The sequence below is a fragment of the Muntiacus reevesi genome, chromosome 1 (genome assembly GCF_963930625.1).
Source record: "Muntiacus reevesi chromosome 1, mMunRee1.1, whole genome shotgun sequence".
NCBI classification, from domain to species: domain Eukaryota; kingdom Metazoa; phylum Chordata; class Mammalia; order Artiodactyla; family Cervidae; genus Muntiacus; species Muntiacus reevesi.
In genome coordinates, this window is record NC_089249.1 from 193,328,419 (window position 1) to 193,344,409 (window position 15,991).

At 45.4% G+C, this 15,991-nt stretch overlaps 1 protein-coding gene across 6 annotated transcripts; it reads right to left on the reverse strand.

Moving 5' to 3' along the window:
* Positions 1 to 438: 438 nt before the first annotated feature.
* LOC136155712 (zinc finger protein 177-like) lies at positions 439 to 15,603 on the reverse strand. 6 transcript variants are annotated; one of them, XM_065917730.1, is made up of 8 exons: positions 15,508 to 15,603; positions 14,823 to 14,954; positions 11,487 to 11,573; positions 6,955 to 7,043; positions 6,191 to 6,347; positions 4,719 to 4,802; positions 3,420 to 3,502; positions 439 to 2,688 (listed from the first exon to the last, which is right to left on the reverse strand). In XM_065917730.1, the coding sequence occupies exons 4-8, from the start codon at positions 7,039 to 7,041 to the stop codon at positions 2,434 to 2,436; spliced, it is 666 nt and encodes a 221-aa protein (XP_065773802.1). In that variant the 5' UTR covers positions 7,042 to 7,043; positions 11,487 to 11,573; positions 14,823 to 14,954; positions 15,508 to 15,603; the 3' UTR covers positions 439 to 2,433. The 6 variants fall into 6 exon arrangements, with proteins under 6 accessions (XP_065773802.1, XP_065773800.1, XP_065773801.1 ...); XM_065917728.1 differs by having other exon boundaries at positions 15,518 to 15,598; XM_065917729.1 differs by lacking the exon at positions 15,508 to 15,603 and adding an exon at positions 15,383 to 15,436.
* Positions 15,604 to 15,991: the final 388 nt, after the last annotated feature.

Consider the following 15,991-nt stretch of genomic DNA (forward strand, 5'->3'; position numbering starts at 1 on the left):
TTAAAGTGTAGGTTTAGAAATATGCACAAAACACAAAGAGTTAAAACTAGTATGTATGCGGGGGGACTACCCTGTTGGTCCAGGGGTTAACACTCTGTGTTCCCAATGCAGGGAGCCTGGGTTTGATCCCTGGTTGGGGAACTAGATCACACAGATCACAACGAAGACTTGGCACAGTCAAATAAATAAATTTAAATATACAATTTTTAAAAACCCTACTGTTTTGGAGGGCTGAGAAAGAAATACATCAGACTGGCCTAACTTAGAACAGTAAATCTGCTCTGCAAATTAACCCCCAACGCAACTGCTTTAAGGTGTTTAGAGTCCTGTACAAAGTTCTTGATTAGGGCACCGAGAAGGACACTGGCCTATAGCGTCGTGTGATGTGGGCATGCGTGATGAGGCAGTCAGCTTCTAGGCTGTCTGCTCAGGTTAAACTGCCAGGCTTAAAGTCATGTTGTTTATTGAGGGGTTTTGTTGTTGTTTTTTGTTGCTAGGCAGCTTTCTGGATCTTAAGTTCCCCCAAATAGTGATAGAACATGCACCTCCTGCAGTAAAGCATGGAGTCCTAGCCACTGGAAATTTCCACCAGGCAATTTTTTTTTTCCCTATCAAATTGTTGCTTTTATTATGGAACACAAAAGCATTTTCATTTCCACAGTTTACAGCTTTGTTAATGATGGGAAAAATCAATGTTATTCTTTCTGGGAAGATGGTAATGTTTTATATCCTAATTCGGATGCTGATTATAGAGGTTTTACACACTGGTCAAATTTCATCAACCTGTACATTTAAAATGGTGCATTTTACATGCAAGGTAAGTTTTCAGACAGAATTATAAAATTAAACATCATTCTCCAGAGAGAGGTTCAAAGAAACAGCTGCCTGCATGAAAAATACATTTAAAGATTTATTTTCTTGGTCTTGGAAATAGCAGATATAAAATGAACAGAGATGTTTAAAAAACTGTGGTTCAACAATCAGCACAAAATTCCATTTCCTGGAGTTCATCTCCCAACTTTGAACAGAAATTATGTTCGACTTAGCGACTGAACAACAAAACCTGACACCATAAATAAAAATCAACAATGGATAGGAAAACATTTTAGAAGACATTTTAGAAGGGTATTTTAGGAACATTTTAGAAGATGAGAATCTAAATGTATTCTCATTTCTAGCAGAGAGTATTCGTGACTACACATTATTGTCCCAACACAAATCAGCCAAAGACCATCAGGGACAAAACCTATAGTGTAACAAGGTCGGATTTACCAACTTGTTACACAGGAAACGACATCCCTGAGGAACCACCAGGTGTCCCACCAAACCACGGAAGACACAGGGGTATTAGAGGACTGGGGGGAAGGAGAGAGTTTGGATGAAATTCAAGTGAAGTAGGATTTTGATAGGCTTAAAAAGTAAAGTGACACTGTGAGTTAAAACAGGTCTAACAGATATGTCAGATGATACTTAGAACTAAACCAAAGTTTTAAAAACCTTAGCTTAAAGCCCATGTGCGGGTTCAACTGGTGGCTCAGTTGTAAAGACTCTTACCTGCCAATGCAGGAGACGCAGGTTTGATCCCTGGGTCAGGAAGATCCCCTGGAGGAGGAAATAGCAATCCACTCCAGTATTTTTGCCTGGAAAATCCCATGAACAGAGGAGCCTGGAGGGCTACAGTCCTAGGGTGGCAAAGAGTCAGACACGGCTTCATGACTGAGCACACACACATGTAATGTAGTCAAATGGGGTATTTAGCAGGATATCTATGACCTTAACTGCTTAAATTCAAAAACACAGACTGAAAATTAATGAGCTAGATTTCCAGCTTCAAGATAGGACCTAATAAAAGCAAGCCCACATTCTTCACGTTTATACGTTTTCCCTGCCACTCTGAACTTCCTTGTGCAGTTAAGCCCCAGCAGGCTTCCCCCCATGCCAAAGCTATTCACAGAGTTGCTCTCCTGTGGGACCGATGAGCCTTTCTCTGCTTCCACTCCCAGACCTGTCTTCAGTGTGCATCCTCACGTGTTTCCTACGTGATGAATGATGACTGGAAAGCTTCCGACACTGCTACATCTTCCCTCTTGCATGTAGCCTCTTGTGGGCAGTCGCCTTAGAGCTCCTATGGAAGGATTTTCTGCAGGCGCTGACTGGGCAGGGCTTCTCCCCAGTATGGATTCTCATGTGCGCCATCAGAAAGCACTTTCTGCTAGAGGTTTTGCCGCAGTCACTTCACTGGCGGCGTTTCTCCCCCGTGTGCACTCTCCTATGCACTGTCCGGTCACTGCTCCTGACAAAGGCCTTCCCACAGTCACTGCATTCATACAGCTTCTCCCGAGTGTGCATCCTCTTGGCTACAGCGAGGCTCGAGGTAGAGCTGAAGATCTATCCACACTAGCTACATTTACACGGTTCCTCTCCAGGACGAATTCATGCGTGCGGCCCGAGAGAGGAGTTGCAACTGAAAGCCTTCCCACACTGAGAACATTTGGAGGTTCTCTCACCAGCATGTGATGACACGTGGACCCAAAGGAAGGAGGGATAACCAAATGCTTCCCCACACTCTTCACGCTCCTCGCGCTCCGCGCCCGTGTAATTCCTCCTGGTAGCCAGGCCAGGGTTCCTTCTGATGACTTTTCCACACAGACTGTGTTCATGGGACTTCCTTCTAGGTTGAGCTGGGGCCTGTCAATGAAGAGATGAAGAGATAGGCAGTAACTAAAGGCTTTCTCACTTTCATTGCACTCAAGGGAATTCTCCCCCATAGGAAATGTGTGGAGTAAAGAAAGCAAATTCCTACCTTAGAAATTGCTACCATTTTCAGAGCAAGTGCACTGCTTCTGCCCTGTCTGAGTTAAATTGAGCAGAGAGAATGAAATCAAAGTGTTTGGTCACTCGGTTGGGTCCAACTCTGTGACCCCATGGACTGTAGCCCCGCCAGGGTCCTCTGTCCATGGAATTCTCCAGGCAAGAATACTGGAGTGGGAGCCATCCCCTTCTCCAGGGCATGTTCCCAGCCCAGGTATTGAGCCTGGGTCTCCTGCATTGCAGGCAGATTCTTTACCGACTGAGCCACCAGGTAAATACAGGGAATGCTCTACCATAAGCTTCCATCATGGCTGCATTCATAAGACTTCTTATGTACAGACTTTTTTTTCTGATAGTTATGTAAAACAAAAACTCAATTCTAAGTTATATTTATGGACCTGCCAATTTGTGGGATCTATCTATGAATCGCTATTGAAATCAGTTTAGGATATTACCCAAATTCATGGCACCCCAAGACTCTCTCCTGAGACATGACTTATCTTAGGTGAAGGCTACTGGCCCCTCATGACTCCCCGGGTTGTTACACTCTCTATCTCATGGCAATTTACTCCTGCAGAGAACCAGCAATTAACCCTCATGAGCCTTACCCCTTTCCTGCCAGTAAATGGTTTTTCCCAAACTTTATTCCTCCCAGCCGTGGTCTCTTTGGTTTTAAGCTGAGAATTCTGGTCTGAAATTATCAGAATAAAAAATGTTTAAGTTCATGGAGAAATAAATGGTTAGATAAAACAAAACAACAAACAGAGGCCCATGGAGTTTTTCTTTCATATACTGACTCTTCTTAGTCACTGTGACAGGGAAGAATGCACCAGCAGCTAAAGACAGATTTAGGATTTCAGCAAGGTATAGAATTTGACAAGGACACAAACAAGGGGTGAAAATGGCAAGTGACAGGCCAGGGAACAAGTTTGTTAAGAATGAGACAACTGCTAATAGTCTAAAAGAGGGCAAGCAAACTTTGAGGACAGTGGGAAAATGGGCAAATAGCACACTTGGGAATGTTCTGGAAAGAGGAAGCAGTACTCAGTACTCTGTAATGGGAAAAGAACTTAAGAAAGAATGGATATATGTATATGCATAACTAGTTAGGTATTCCTGAATACCTAAAACTAACACAGCATTGTAAATCAACCATACTCCAATAAAAATGAATTAAAAAAAAGAGAAAGCAGGACAGAGCTTATTCTTATAGCAAAAGTGGTAGAAACAGCAAGGATTATGTTCAAATCTTGTAATAACCTACAATGGAAAAGAATCACAACAACAAAAAAAGAATACAGATATATACATACATGTTGTAGTGCTAGAAACAGCAAAGATTATGTTCAAATCTTGTAATAACCTACAATGGAAAAGAATCAAACAAACAAAAAAAAAGAATATAGTTATATACATAAATGTTGTTGTTTAGTCGCTAAGTCATGTCCAACTCTTTGCGACCCCATGGACTATGTAACCCACCTGGCTCCTCTGTCCAGGCAAGAATACTGGAGTGGGTAGCCATTCCCTTCTCCAGGGGATCTTCCCAACTCAGGGATAGAACTCTACCACTGAGCCCTGAGGAACACCCTATATACATATATATTAATACACATATGGCTGGTGGACTAAGTCCATGTGTCGCAAAGAGGTGGCCATGATTTAGCGACTAAAACAACATATATGCATGACCGAATCCCTCTGCTGTACATCTGAAATGTATCCAACGTTGTAAATCAGCTATACTTCAATTAAAAAAAAAAAGTGGGAGAGAAAAGAGAGAAAGGAAGGAGAAGGAAAGTAGAAGTTTCAAAAGGAAATTCACCCCAAGTGGCTGGACACAATTTCTCAGACAAAAATGACCTTTGAGAAACTCTGTAAAGGGGCTCCTTTTCCCCAGGGCTCACCTGCACAGGTGTCTTGGAGAAATCTCCTCTTCCGGGTTCTCAGCTCCCCCTGGGTGAGCAGGCGGGGCTTGCAGAGATGATACCCTGGCACGTGGGGAAAGACACATGAGGTGGGGGGTGTGCAGGGTCAACACGGGAACTCTGCCCAGAGTAGGGCCGACAGTTTTAGCATGTGTGGCCCCATGAGCAGTAACACAATGATGGTTGTTGTTTAGTCGCTCAATCGTGTCCCACTCTTTGTGACCCCACGGATTGTAGCCCAACCGGCTTCTCTGTCCATGGGATTTCCCAGGGAGGAATACTGGAGCGGGTTGCCATTTCCTTCTCCGGGGATCTTCCTAGACCAGGGATCAAACCTGCATCTCCTGCATTGGCAGGCGGATTCTTCAATACTGATGCACCTGGGAAGACCAATATGATAACCCAAGACCCGAAACTATCTCACATCATGCCCTCCAGGGATCCTCAGACCCAAGCTCAGAGACACACATAAGGGGCATGAAAGCTTCCAATCATGAAGAAAATCAGGTTGATATAATGAATAAATCTTCACTCTCAAAAGGAAGACAGGAGACTAGGGGCTAGTGCCTGCAGCCCAGACATTAGCCACCTGCTTCTGTAAGTCAAGTGGTATTGGAACACAGCCCTGCCTATTTGTTTACATGCCATCTGCGGTGGTTTCGACACCATAGTGGCAGCATTCAGCAGTAGCAACAGGGACCCAGGGTCCACTGAGCTGAAAATATTTACTCCTTGGCCCCTTAACAAAAAGAGTGCTCACCCCCATTCTACACAGTCACTTTTTTTTTTTTTTTTTTTTTTTAGCTATGCTGCAAAGCTTGCAGGAGCTTAGCTCCCCAACCAGGGATCAAACCTATTCCCCTTCCAGAGGGGAAGTGTCAATCCCTAATCACTGGACTGCCAGAGAAGTCCCTACAATATCACTTCTTAAGGAAGGGCCACATACTCCTCCCAAGAGCAAGAATAGTTCCTGCAACACAGCAGGTGCTTGCGAAAGGTTTGCAGCAAAAACCTATGAATGGCACTTCCCTGGTGGTACAGTGGATAAGAATCCACCTGCCAATGCATGGGACATGGGTTTGATCCCTGCTCCAGGAAGATTCTACATGCTGAGGGGCAACTAAGCCTGTGCACTACAACGACTGAATCCTTGCACCGTAGAGCCTGTGCTTTGCAACAAGAGACACCACCACAATGAGAAGCCTGTGAACTGCAATGAAGAGTAGGCCCTGCTCACTGAAACCAGAGAAAACCCACATAGCAACAAAGACCCAGTGCAGCCAAAAAAATAAAATAAATAATTTAAAAAAAAAAAACAAAACCTATGAATGACATCCTGCCCATTGTGTACATATGGTGGGGTGTCACTCCAGGACCTTGCTTCAGACGTGTAAACTCCCCCATCATTAAACCACTGATCACTCTGAAGAACAAAAACAAACAAAACCTACTAACGAAGAGAGGTGGCCGACCACACTCACCCACAGAAGTCAGGTTCCTGCAGTTCTCCAGCATCATGTCTTGGTACAGGATTTTTTGAGCGGGGGCCAGCTGGGCCCATTCCTCCTGGGAGAAGTCCACCAACACTTCCTGGAAGGTCACTGGGTCCTGAAATATCACAAGCTCATCTCCATCAGTGTCCCAGGAGGGCAGGGCATCAGGAAGATGGAGCCAGACGACTGAGGCTTGGGAAGTTCAGACAGAAAGGTGACCTTGACCTCAGCAGCCCCATGTAGCCCCATTGATATGTTCATTCTTCAACACACAGTTGAACTCTTCTCCAGCTTGTCTGTGAACTCATCCTGCCTGGGTCCCCTCAGTCAGGTACACCCAGCCCTGAGCTCCCCAAGGTCCTGGAAGAATACTTGGTAAATGAATGAGTTAAAGCAACTATACTCCAATAAAAATTATTTTTTAAATAAATAAATGGTGACAAATTTTATTTTTTTTTAAATTTAGATAAACAAATGAGTGATGTTCCCAAGAGTTCCTGAGACAAAGTAGTCTCAGATTTTCTTGATTTTCTGTCACAGCCCAGAAGTGACTATACTGAGAAAAGTTCATAAATACTGAGGCAGTGCCAGCATTCTCTGGGAAGCTCCTTCGCCACCTTAGAGGAAGAGTAGGGACAAGTCCCGGTGGGGTTGGAGGCTGCAGGCCACCCACCCTCAGGGAAGGGAGATGCCATGTTGGATGGAGGGGGATTTCCAGTTACCTCTGACCAGGCTGTTGGCAGCTCTGCAGCTACTGCTTCCTCCTCCATGTTCCCCTCTTGGTGACAGGTGGGGTCCTGAGCAGGCATAGCTAGAGGACAGGGGAGATGCCGTGAGAAACAGGCCAAGCCTGGATTCCACTCCACCCAAGCCTGGACACTACTTCATACCACCCTGAATGAAGCACAGGCAAGCCCGCCCACCTGCCTTCAGGGAGGTTTCCTAAAAGGCCAGGGAGGCCCTGTCTCTCTCATATTTAGAAAAGGGGCCTGTGGACCTTGCTGGCCGGGGGAAGCCTAGTTATCTCCCATGACTATTGTGGGTAATCAAGTTTCAGAACAGTTTTGCAAGTCAGTCGTCCAAATTTATAAATTGAAAACAAGGAGGGGAATGCCCTGGCAGTCCAGTGGCTAGGACTCCAGACTTTTACTGCCAAGGGCCCAGGTTCAATCCCTGCTTGGTGAACTAAGATCCCACAAGCCAATTGGCAAGGGGGAGAAAAAAGAAAGAAAAAGGAACGGGATGTCCCTGGTAGTCCAGGGGTTAAGACCCTGCACTCCTAGTGCAGGAGGCCAGGGTTCTATCCTTGGTCAAGCATAACCAAAAAAAAAAAGGATGGGAGGGAGGAGGGAAGGAAGGAAGCAAGGAATAATACAATATTATCCCCCAAATATCCCAAACCCTAAAAAGCATCCATCCTGGGGCGCAGGGGCTCCTGGGGCTCCACTCCCACCTCGTCCTGGCCTTTGGAAGCCCTGGAGGGAGAGAGTCTCAAAATACTGGCCAGGGCACGAACTAGCTCTGGGAGGGGGCTCAAGGGGGAAGAAAGCCCGTGTGGGAGTGGCTGGAGCTTGGTGACTGGAGTGTCTGGGGAGGAAACCTGAAGGAGCAGAGGGACCAGGAGCTGAGTCAAGACCAGAGCAAAGGATAGACTTCCCTGCGTCCAGTGGTTAAGAGTCCTCCTGCCAACGCAGAGGACACAGGTTTGATCCCTGGTCCAGGAAGATTCCACACGCTGCGGGGCAGCTAAGCCCATGCTCCACAACAAGAGAAGCCACAGCAATGAGATGCCCATGCAACGTAACTGAGAGTAGCCACCCCTCCCCCCCCCGCACCACCCCACCACTCGCCCCCAGCTAGAGAAAAGCACCCGCAACAACAGAGACCCAGTGCAGCCAAAACTAAATAAATAATAATAAAAGACCAGGGCAAAGGGACATGTGGGTTTATATCCCATGACTAGTTGAGCAGAAGAATCTGGCACCAAGAGTGTTCTGTTCCTATTTTTATTTTTTTAAGATCATATTGACTGCTGCTCACAGGACAGAACAGGAGAGGGCAGAAATAGAAGCAGTGGGCTGGTAAGCAGCAGTGGCAGGGCCCAGAATGCCTTGGAAGAGGCCAGGAGCAGCAGAGACCATTCTAAGTCATTAGTATGGTATACATATCAGAGGAAACACCAAAGGATTTGCTAGGGAATTCAACTGGGGTGGGAGGGGAGCCAGTTGACCCTCAGCCAATGGGAAAAGGTAAAGAAACCAAGGAAGGATCACTGGATCTTTTATATTCACAATATTGAATTTTTGGAGGTGGGGAGGGGAGGAAGGCACAGCTTGCAGGATCTTAGTTCCCCAACCAGGGATTGAACCTGGGCCCCAGCAGTGAAAGCGCTGAGTCCTAACCACTGGACAACCAGAGAATTCCCAACAACTGAACTTTATGCCTGAGCCCTGTGGTCCTAGAAAACAGTGATGGGTAAGAACCACCTCTCCAACCCTTTCTGTCCTGCCATTAAATACCCTTCCCCACACAACTCAGGTAAGACCCAAGGACGACTCTGTTTACCTAGGACAAGGCCAGACAGAGGCTATCCGAATTCCCAATATCTGTCTTGTGAGTGAGTAGCTGAACTGTCTGTTCCCCTTGAACAGACTGGACAAAACTTCACCAAGCTTCCATCAGGCTTCTCCCAACCCCCCAACCCCCAACCCTCCTGAGTCATTGAACTTTGACCCACCCATGAACCTGGAAACCAGTTGTCCGCCCTGACAAACTACCCTACCACCCCATGAGTCATCCCACTTCTCAGCTTTGTTTATTCTTTCCTATCAAAAAAGTCTGACTTGGGATTTCCCCGGCAGCCCTGTGGTTAAGACTCCATGCTTCCAATGCAGGGGGCACAAGTTCAATCCCTGTTTGGGGAACAAAAATCCCACATGCTGCACTGTGCAGCCAAAAAGAAAAAAAAAGCCTGACCCTAAGATGGGAGATTTCAGCCTACAGCAAGTCTCTCCTTACAATATTAGTACACTGGCTAAAAGATGGCCACTACTTGAGAGGGAAAGATGGAGGAGAAGCAAGTTTGTTCAAGGTGAGGTTTGGCAGAGGCAAAAATATATGTATTATGTATAACATGTGAAAATTAATATGCATATATCATATATATTTTACACACAATATGCATAATGTATTTTACAGATTTAACAAATGGCATAATTTCCCATCAAATTTAAAAGGGTTATCCCAGGTGGTGCAGTGGTAAAGAATCCGGAGATGCAAGAGACTTGGGTTCAATCTCTGGGTTGGGGAGATCCCCTGGAGAAGGTAATGGCAACCCACTCCAAGGTTCTTGCCTAAAGAATCCCATGGACAGGGGAGCCTGGCAGGCTACAGTCCATGGGGTCGCAGACACGACTGAGCATACACATCACACATACACCCCAGAAAGCTCAGGCACTAGTAAACTTGGGAGGACAGAGGGTAAAGGGCATCTATTCATTCTGACTATGCTCTCCCATCTCCTTGGCAAAAGAGGAGGGGGCTGTTGTCAGCTAGAGGTTTCAGGAAGGTAAAGGAAATTTCCTCTTGGGGCAGTGCCACCTCTACAAGGCAGACTCCCTTGGAAAGAGGCTTGATACAGCAGAGGGGTTTTTTTTTGTTTTTTGCAAGAGGGATATCAAGGCCTGTTCTTAGGCTTGTGGGAGTGACAGGGGCTGGGGGGAATAATTTCAAAATGTGGTGGACCAGCAGGCTGAGAGAGAGCTTCAGGGGATGTCTCTTTTTTTGGGGGGGGGGGCCTACACTGGCTCTAAGTTGCAGCATGTGGGGTCTAGTTCCCTGACCAGGGATCAAACCAGCACCCCCTGCATTGGAAGCACGGAGTCTTAACCACTGGACCACCAGGGAAGTGCCCCAGGGATGTCTTATCTGGGCTCCAGGTTCAGGCAGCCACCTGCCCTCAGTACCCAGTAGAAAAAATTGTCTTTGCCACAGATGACAAAGATGACCAGGGGCCCATGGCAGTTGGGACTGTGCTGGGGATAATTTTAACTTATGTGTATAAAAATTTTAAATATCCCCATGCCTTCAACTAGCAACTTGCAAGATTGTAGCTAAGAGAAACCTTGGCAGAAACCTTGGCACCTATGTAGATATAGACAGATAAATAGATGTGTGTGTATATTCAAACTTGTTTACTATTATACAAACTGTTTATAATGGGTAAGAACTGGAACTAACCAAAATATCCATTAGAGTATAGCAAGGGGCTAAAGATTGACCAGATATTTGTATGTGGGATATGATTATGGCTTTTAAAACCAAAAAACTGACATAGATCTTGAAGTATTAAACACATTCACATAATCTATAAAATTATGTGCATGCTCAGTGGCTCAGCCTGTCCAACTCCTTGCAACCCCAAGGACTGTAGCCTGCCAGGCTCCTCTGTCCATGGGATTCTCCAGGCAAGAATACTGGAGTGGGTTGCCATTTCCTACTCTAAGGGATCTTCCCGAACAAGTGATCAAACTCAAGTCTCCTGCACCGCAAACGTGCAACTCTTGCACTGCAGGTGTATTCTTTACCACTGCACCATCTGGGAAGCTTGTAAAATATATGTATGTGTTAAATATGACTGAGAAAAAGGCCTTCAATGAATACTTCTCCAAAGAAAATACATAAATGGCCAATAAGCACACAAAAAGATGCTTGACATCACTAATCATTAGGGAAATGCAAACATGAACCATATTGAGGGACTTTCCTGGCAGTCCGGTGGTTAAGACCCCACACTTCCAGGGGCCATGGGTTGGATCCCAGGTCAGGGAACTAAGATCCCACAGGCTGGTGGGGCAAATAAATAAATAAATAACAAGATATCACTTCATACCCAGTAGGATGACTCTTATCAAAAGAAAAAAACTAACAATTGTTGGTGAGGATGTGGAGAAACTGGAACACTTATGCATTGCTGGTGGGAACGTGAAATGTGCAGCTACTGTTAAAAAGTGTGATGGTTCCTCAAAAACTGAATCACAGAACTACCTTACAGACCCAGCAATTAGAGTTTTTTCATTCTTTTGGATGTCCATACCCAGCAATAGTATATACATCCAAAAGAACTGAAAACAGAGACTCAAACAGATATGTGCACATGAATATTCATAGCTGCATCATTTGCAAAAGAGGAAAGGTAGAAAAAGTCCCCATGTTCATCAACAGATGAATGAATAAGCAACATGTGTATACTTACAATGGAATATTATTCAGCCTTGTGTGTTAGTTGCTCAATCGTGTCCAACTCTTTGTGACCCCAGGGACTGTAGCCCGCCAGGTTTCTCTGTCCATGGAATATGAAAAGTAAAAGTCACTCAGTCATGTCCAACTCTTTGCAACCCCATGGACTACAGTCCATGGAATTCTCTAGGCCAGAATACTGGAGTAGGAAGCTTTTCCCTTCTCCAGGGGATCTTCCCAACCCAGGGACTAAACCTAGGTCTCCCACATTGCAGGCAGATTCTTTACCAGCTGAGCCACAAGGGAAGCCCAAGAATACTGGAGTGGGTAGCCTATCCCTTTCTCCAGCAGATCTTCCCAACCCAGGAATTGAACTGGGGCTTCCTGCATTGCAGGCAGATTCTTTACCAACTGAGCTAACAGGGAAGCCATTCAGCCTTATAAAGGAATGAAATTCTGACACATGCTACAACATGGAAGAATTTTGAAAATATTATGCTAAGTGAAATAAGCTGGACGCAAAAGGACGGATACCATATGATCCCACTTATCTGAGGTACATAGGTAAGGGTCAACTTCACAGAGAAAGAAAGCAGAACAAAGGGTACCAGGGTTTGGAAGTTAGGGTTCTGGGGAGTTACTGTTTAATGGGTACAGTTTCCATTTGGGAAAATGAAAAAGTTCTGGAGATGGATGGTGGTGCTGACTGCACAACAATGTGAATATACTTAATGCTACTGAAAAGTACCCTCAAAAAAGGTTAAAAACTGGGATTTCCCTGCTGGTCCAGTGATGAAGTCTTCACCTTCCAATGCAGGGGGTGAGGGCTGGATCCCTGGGTGGGAGCTAGTAAGATCCCATATGCCTTAGTGCCAAAAAACCAAAAGGCAGAAGCAATATTGTAACAAAGTCACTAAAGACTTTTTTTTTAATGGTTTAAAAAAAAAAAAAAACTTTAAAAAAAGTTAAAAGGAACATTTTATGTTATATATCATTTACTACAATTTGCAAAAAAACTGCTAAGGCCTACTGAGATAGGTAACACTGGGACCCTCTGGAGAAAAGCACAACACTGTTTCATGGATATTTGGCAGGGGAAACATGAAGGGAGATGTTGATATTTTTACTCTACAGTTTTCTGAATTACTTTAATTTTTTCATATTCAGTTTATTTCAATAATATAAATATTCCTTCCACAATTCCTACTTTATGGAAGTTGTGAAAAGTGAAAGTGTTAGTCCCTCAGTTGTGTCCAACTCTTTGCGACCCAATGGACTGTAACCTGCCAGGCTCCTCTGTCCATGGAATTCTCCAGGCAGAAATACTGGAATGGGTTGCCATTCCCTCCTTCAGGGGATCTTCCCAATCCAGGAATCAAACCCACATGTCCTACGTTGCAGGCAGATTCTTTACCGTCTGAGCCACCAGGTAAGCTTAGCTGAAATAAAATGTGTTTTGACTAATTGTTTAAAGAAAATAACAATAGGGACTTTCCTGGTGGTCCAGTGGCTAAGACTCGGCGCTCTCAATGCAGGCAGCCTGAATTCCGTTCCTGGTCGGGGGAACTAGATCCTGTATGCTGCAACTAAGACCTGGTACAGCCAAATAATACATAAATAAACTATTAAAAATAAATAGATTTTCATCTTTATTTTTAAAAAAATTAAAAAAATAAAATAACACTACCATGCAAAATGACTTTTCAACTGGGCATAGAACAAAAGATACATGGCATGTAACATTTTCAGTTTGTTTCTGTTTTAAACTACAATATTTACTTTGAAAAGCACAGCACTGTTTCTTTTAGAAATATTCACTTCCCCTTTCTACATATACCAAAAATGATTCCTTCTCACCTCTCTCTAGAGTTAGACTCTTATCCAAAAAGTAGCAGGCATGAGATTGCAGCCACAAACAACTACAGATGGAAGATAACTAAAGTGTTAAAAATCGCATAAGGACAAATGGCAACCTCTGCCCCAATTCCATGCTGAATTCTCTTCTGTTCAACCTCCTTCATGAGTAGGAATGTACCCTTAGCTTAAAACTATCCCAATTTGCTGTTCAAGCAGTCATTGCTTTGGGAAAGATCCCAGTGTCCTCCTTACTTGCTGCAAGTAATAAATCCTTACCTCTCCTGCTCTTTGGCTTGGTTATATCATTTGGCTAGATGCTCACCAAGAGATGAACCCACATTTCAGGTAACATTGCGTCCTTTTCTCATCACTCTCTGCCCTTCCAGGTCAGGTCTCTCTTTCCTTCATTCAGGCAATACACCAAGCTCTGTCCTGCTTCTGGGATTCTGAACTTCCTTCCACCTCTCAGACCCCCTTCTTCCACAGCCTCTGCCCAGCTCTGTCCTACTTATCTTTCTGTTCTTAAATATCAGCACCTCCTAATATCAAGCCCCCTTCCCTGCTTGTCCATATAATTAAGCTCATCTGCCCATTATAGGCCCTCATATCAGTTTCACATCTGTTTCTTCTCTAAACAGCCTACTGGGGGAGACAGCACTGTGCGTTTTTTATTCTTCTGGTGCCCATGCATTGACTTAGGTTTGGCTCACACTCAGCACCCAATGAGTTTTGTTGAGCGCCCTGGACAATGTTCAGTTACAGCTAGACTGAGAAGGTGCACACATCCAATAAGAGATACAGTACAAATATTAACACTGGAATTAATTTAAATGGCTGTCCACAATATAAGCCACTCATGTTATTTAAGAAACGGTAAGGCAGGCAATGGGGTCGCAGAGTCAGACACAACTTAGCGACTGAACAACAAGGTGTGATAAGTTTTTCAGAAACAAGGAACCTGTGTTGCTGAATTTCCTCCAGAATCATTTTTCCTCCAATTTTTCACCCATGAGTTTTTAACTTCACTGAAAAAAGAAAAAATCTCACTTGGTCAAAACACATCTCGTTTAAGGCTACTAAATTCGATTTTCTTTTACTAATATTAAGAAAGCTGCTTCCTCTCTTTTACTGAAGAATCCTTTTGTTTTAATGAAATACAATCTCATGTATTTCACTTTGGATTCTTGTCACGCTTTCACTACAAATATACAACACCAAAATCCCTTTTAATAATATCAATATTAAGAGATCCCTATATTTTTAAACTCAGCGGCGATCACAGCCACTGGAGGAAAGTTGGAGCTGATTCTGGATGTAAAGAATTGGATAAACTTACTTTAATTTCAAGACCTGTTATTTCCGTTTTCACTTCTCCTCCTTTGTTTTCTTTATTACACTTGCTTATTTATACTCACCCTAGAATCCTGAAATTATTTTCCCAAGTGAATTTGTCAAATATAAATAAAAATTGAAAACAAGTTTATCTTAACCTCACCTCAATGCCGCTCACGAAAGCAAAAGTCTTGTACAAATAAAATTCTCTTGTACAAGGCAGGCAGAAAGGGACCTCCTTGATTAAATTTCACGGGCACACACAAAAAGTTTTTTCACCGGCAGGCGCCTTTCGCTGGAAAAACGGACGAAACGGTCAGATCACGAGAACCCAAGGACACGAGGATGGAAGGTCAACGCCAGCTGGATACCCAGTCGCTCGAATCCCCGCCTCCGGAGACGTAAGGCCCCACCCTCTCTCAGACCCCGCCCCTTGGAGCTCCACGCCCCCTCCCCCCTATGCCCCGCCTCCCAGAATTCCACATTCACGCCGAGACCCCGCCCCGCTGAGCCAGGTCTCCCCGCCCAGAGCCCGCCCCGCCCTGCCCCCGCCTAGACCCCGCCCCCAGAGGCCCATCTTCCCGCCCTTCTCAAGACCCCGCTCTGCGAGCACCGTCACCTGCCTCCCGAGCCCCAACTCCAAGTCCTTACCCAGACCCCACCCCACAAGCACCCTCTCCTCGCCCTCGCCGAGTTCCCGCCCCCCAAGAGGCGGAACCGCACACGGAGCTGCTCCTCGGCGGCTGGAGGCAGGTCGCTAGGAAAACAGTGGCGCGGTTTCGATAAGGATGGCCGCTCCAGGGACGCCCACTCTATTTCCTTAGAAGGGGGAAGACTCGGGGGCCGACCTAGCAGCACCTGAGGCGGCGAGAGCGGCGACAACAGCATCTTCTAGCCTCGGGGCCGGAGAGTCGCAGTATCCTCCCACCGGAGCCGTTGGGCCCGCGGGGCAGGCTCCAATAGGGATCTTGGGGGCGGGGCCGGGCGGGAGCCTCGGGCTGGGCGGGGCACCAGGGCCACTGAAGTCGGTTGGACCCGTCCTCGTGCACTGAGAATGCTTTTCTCCCAGGTCTAGCAACTCCTTAGTACCTCCTTTCACTAAGGCATACTAAGTTTGCTGGTGGTCTGTTATGCAGCAGTGGATAACTATTACAACCCTCTTCAGTTTTTTATTTCTATTATTATCTTTGAACCTGTGTGTTAAGTAACTTCAATAGTGGCCGATTCGTTGCGACCGTGTGGACTTTGTAGCCCGTCAGGCTCCTCTCTCCATGAGATTCTCCAGGCAAGAATACTGGAGTGGATTGCCATGCCCTCCGCCAGGGGACCTTC

Excerpts from the sequence above, each read along its gene's own strand:
- LOC136155712 (XM_065917730.1), bottom strand. The coding sequence starts at position 7,041 with ATGCCTGCTCAGGACCCCACCTGTCACCAAGAGGGGAACATGGAGGAG. Across the intron at positions 6,348-6,954 it reads TGCCAACAGCCTGGTCAGAG|GACCCAGTGACCTTCCAGGA; the intron begins GTAACTGGAAAT and ends GTGATATTTCAG. Across the intron at positions 4,803-6,190 it reads TCGGCCACCTCTCTTCGTTA|GGTATCATCTCTGCAAGCCC; the intron begins GTAGGTTTTGTT and ends CCCACGTGCCAG.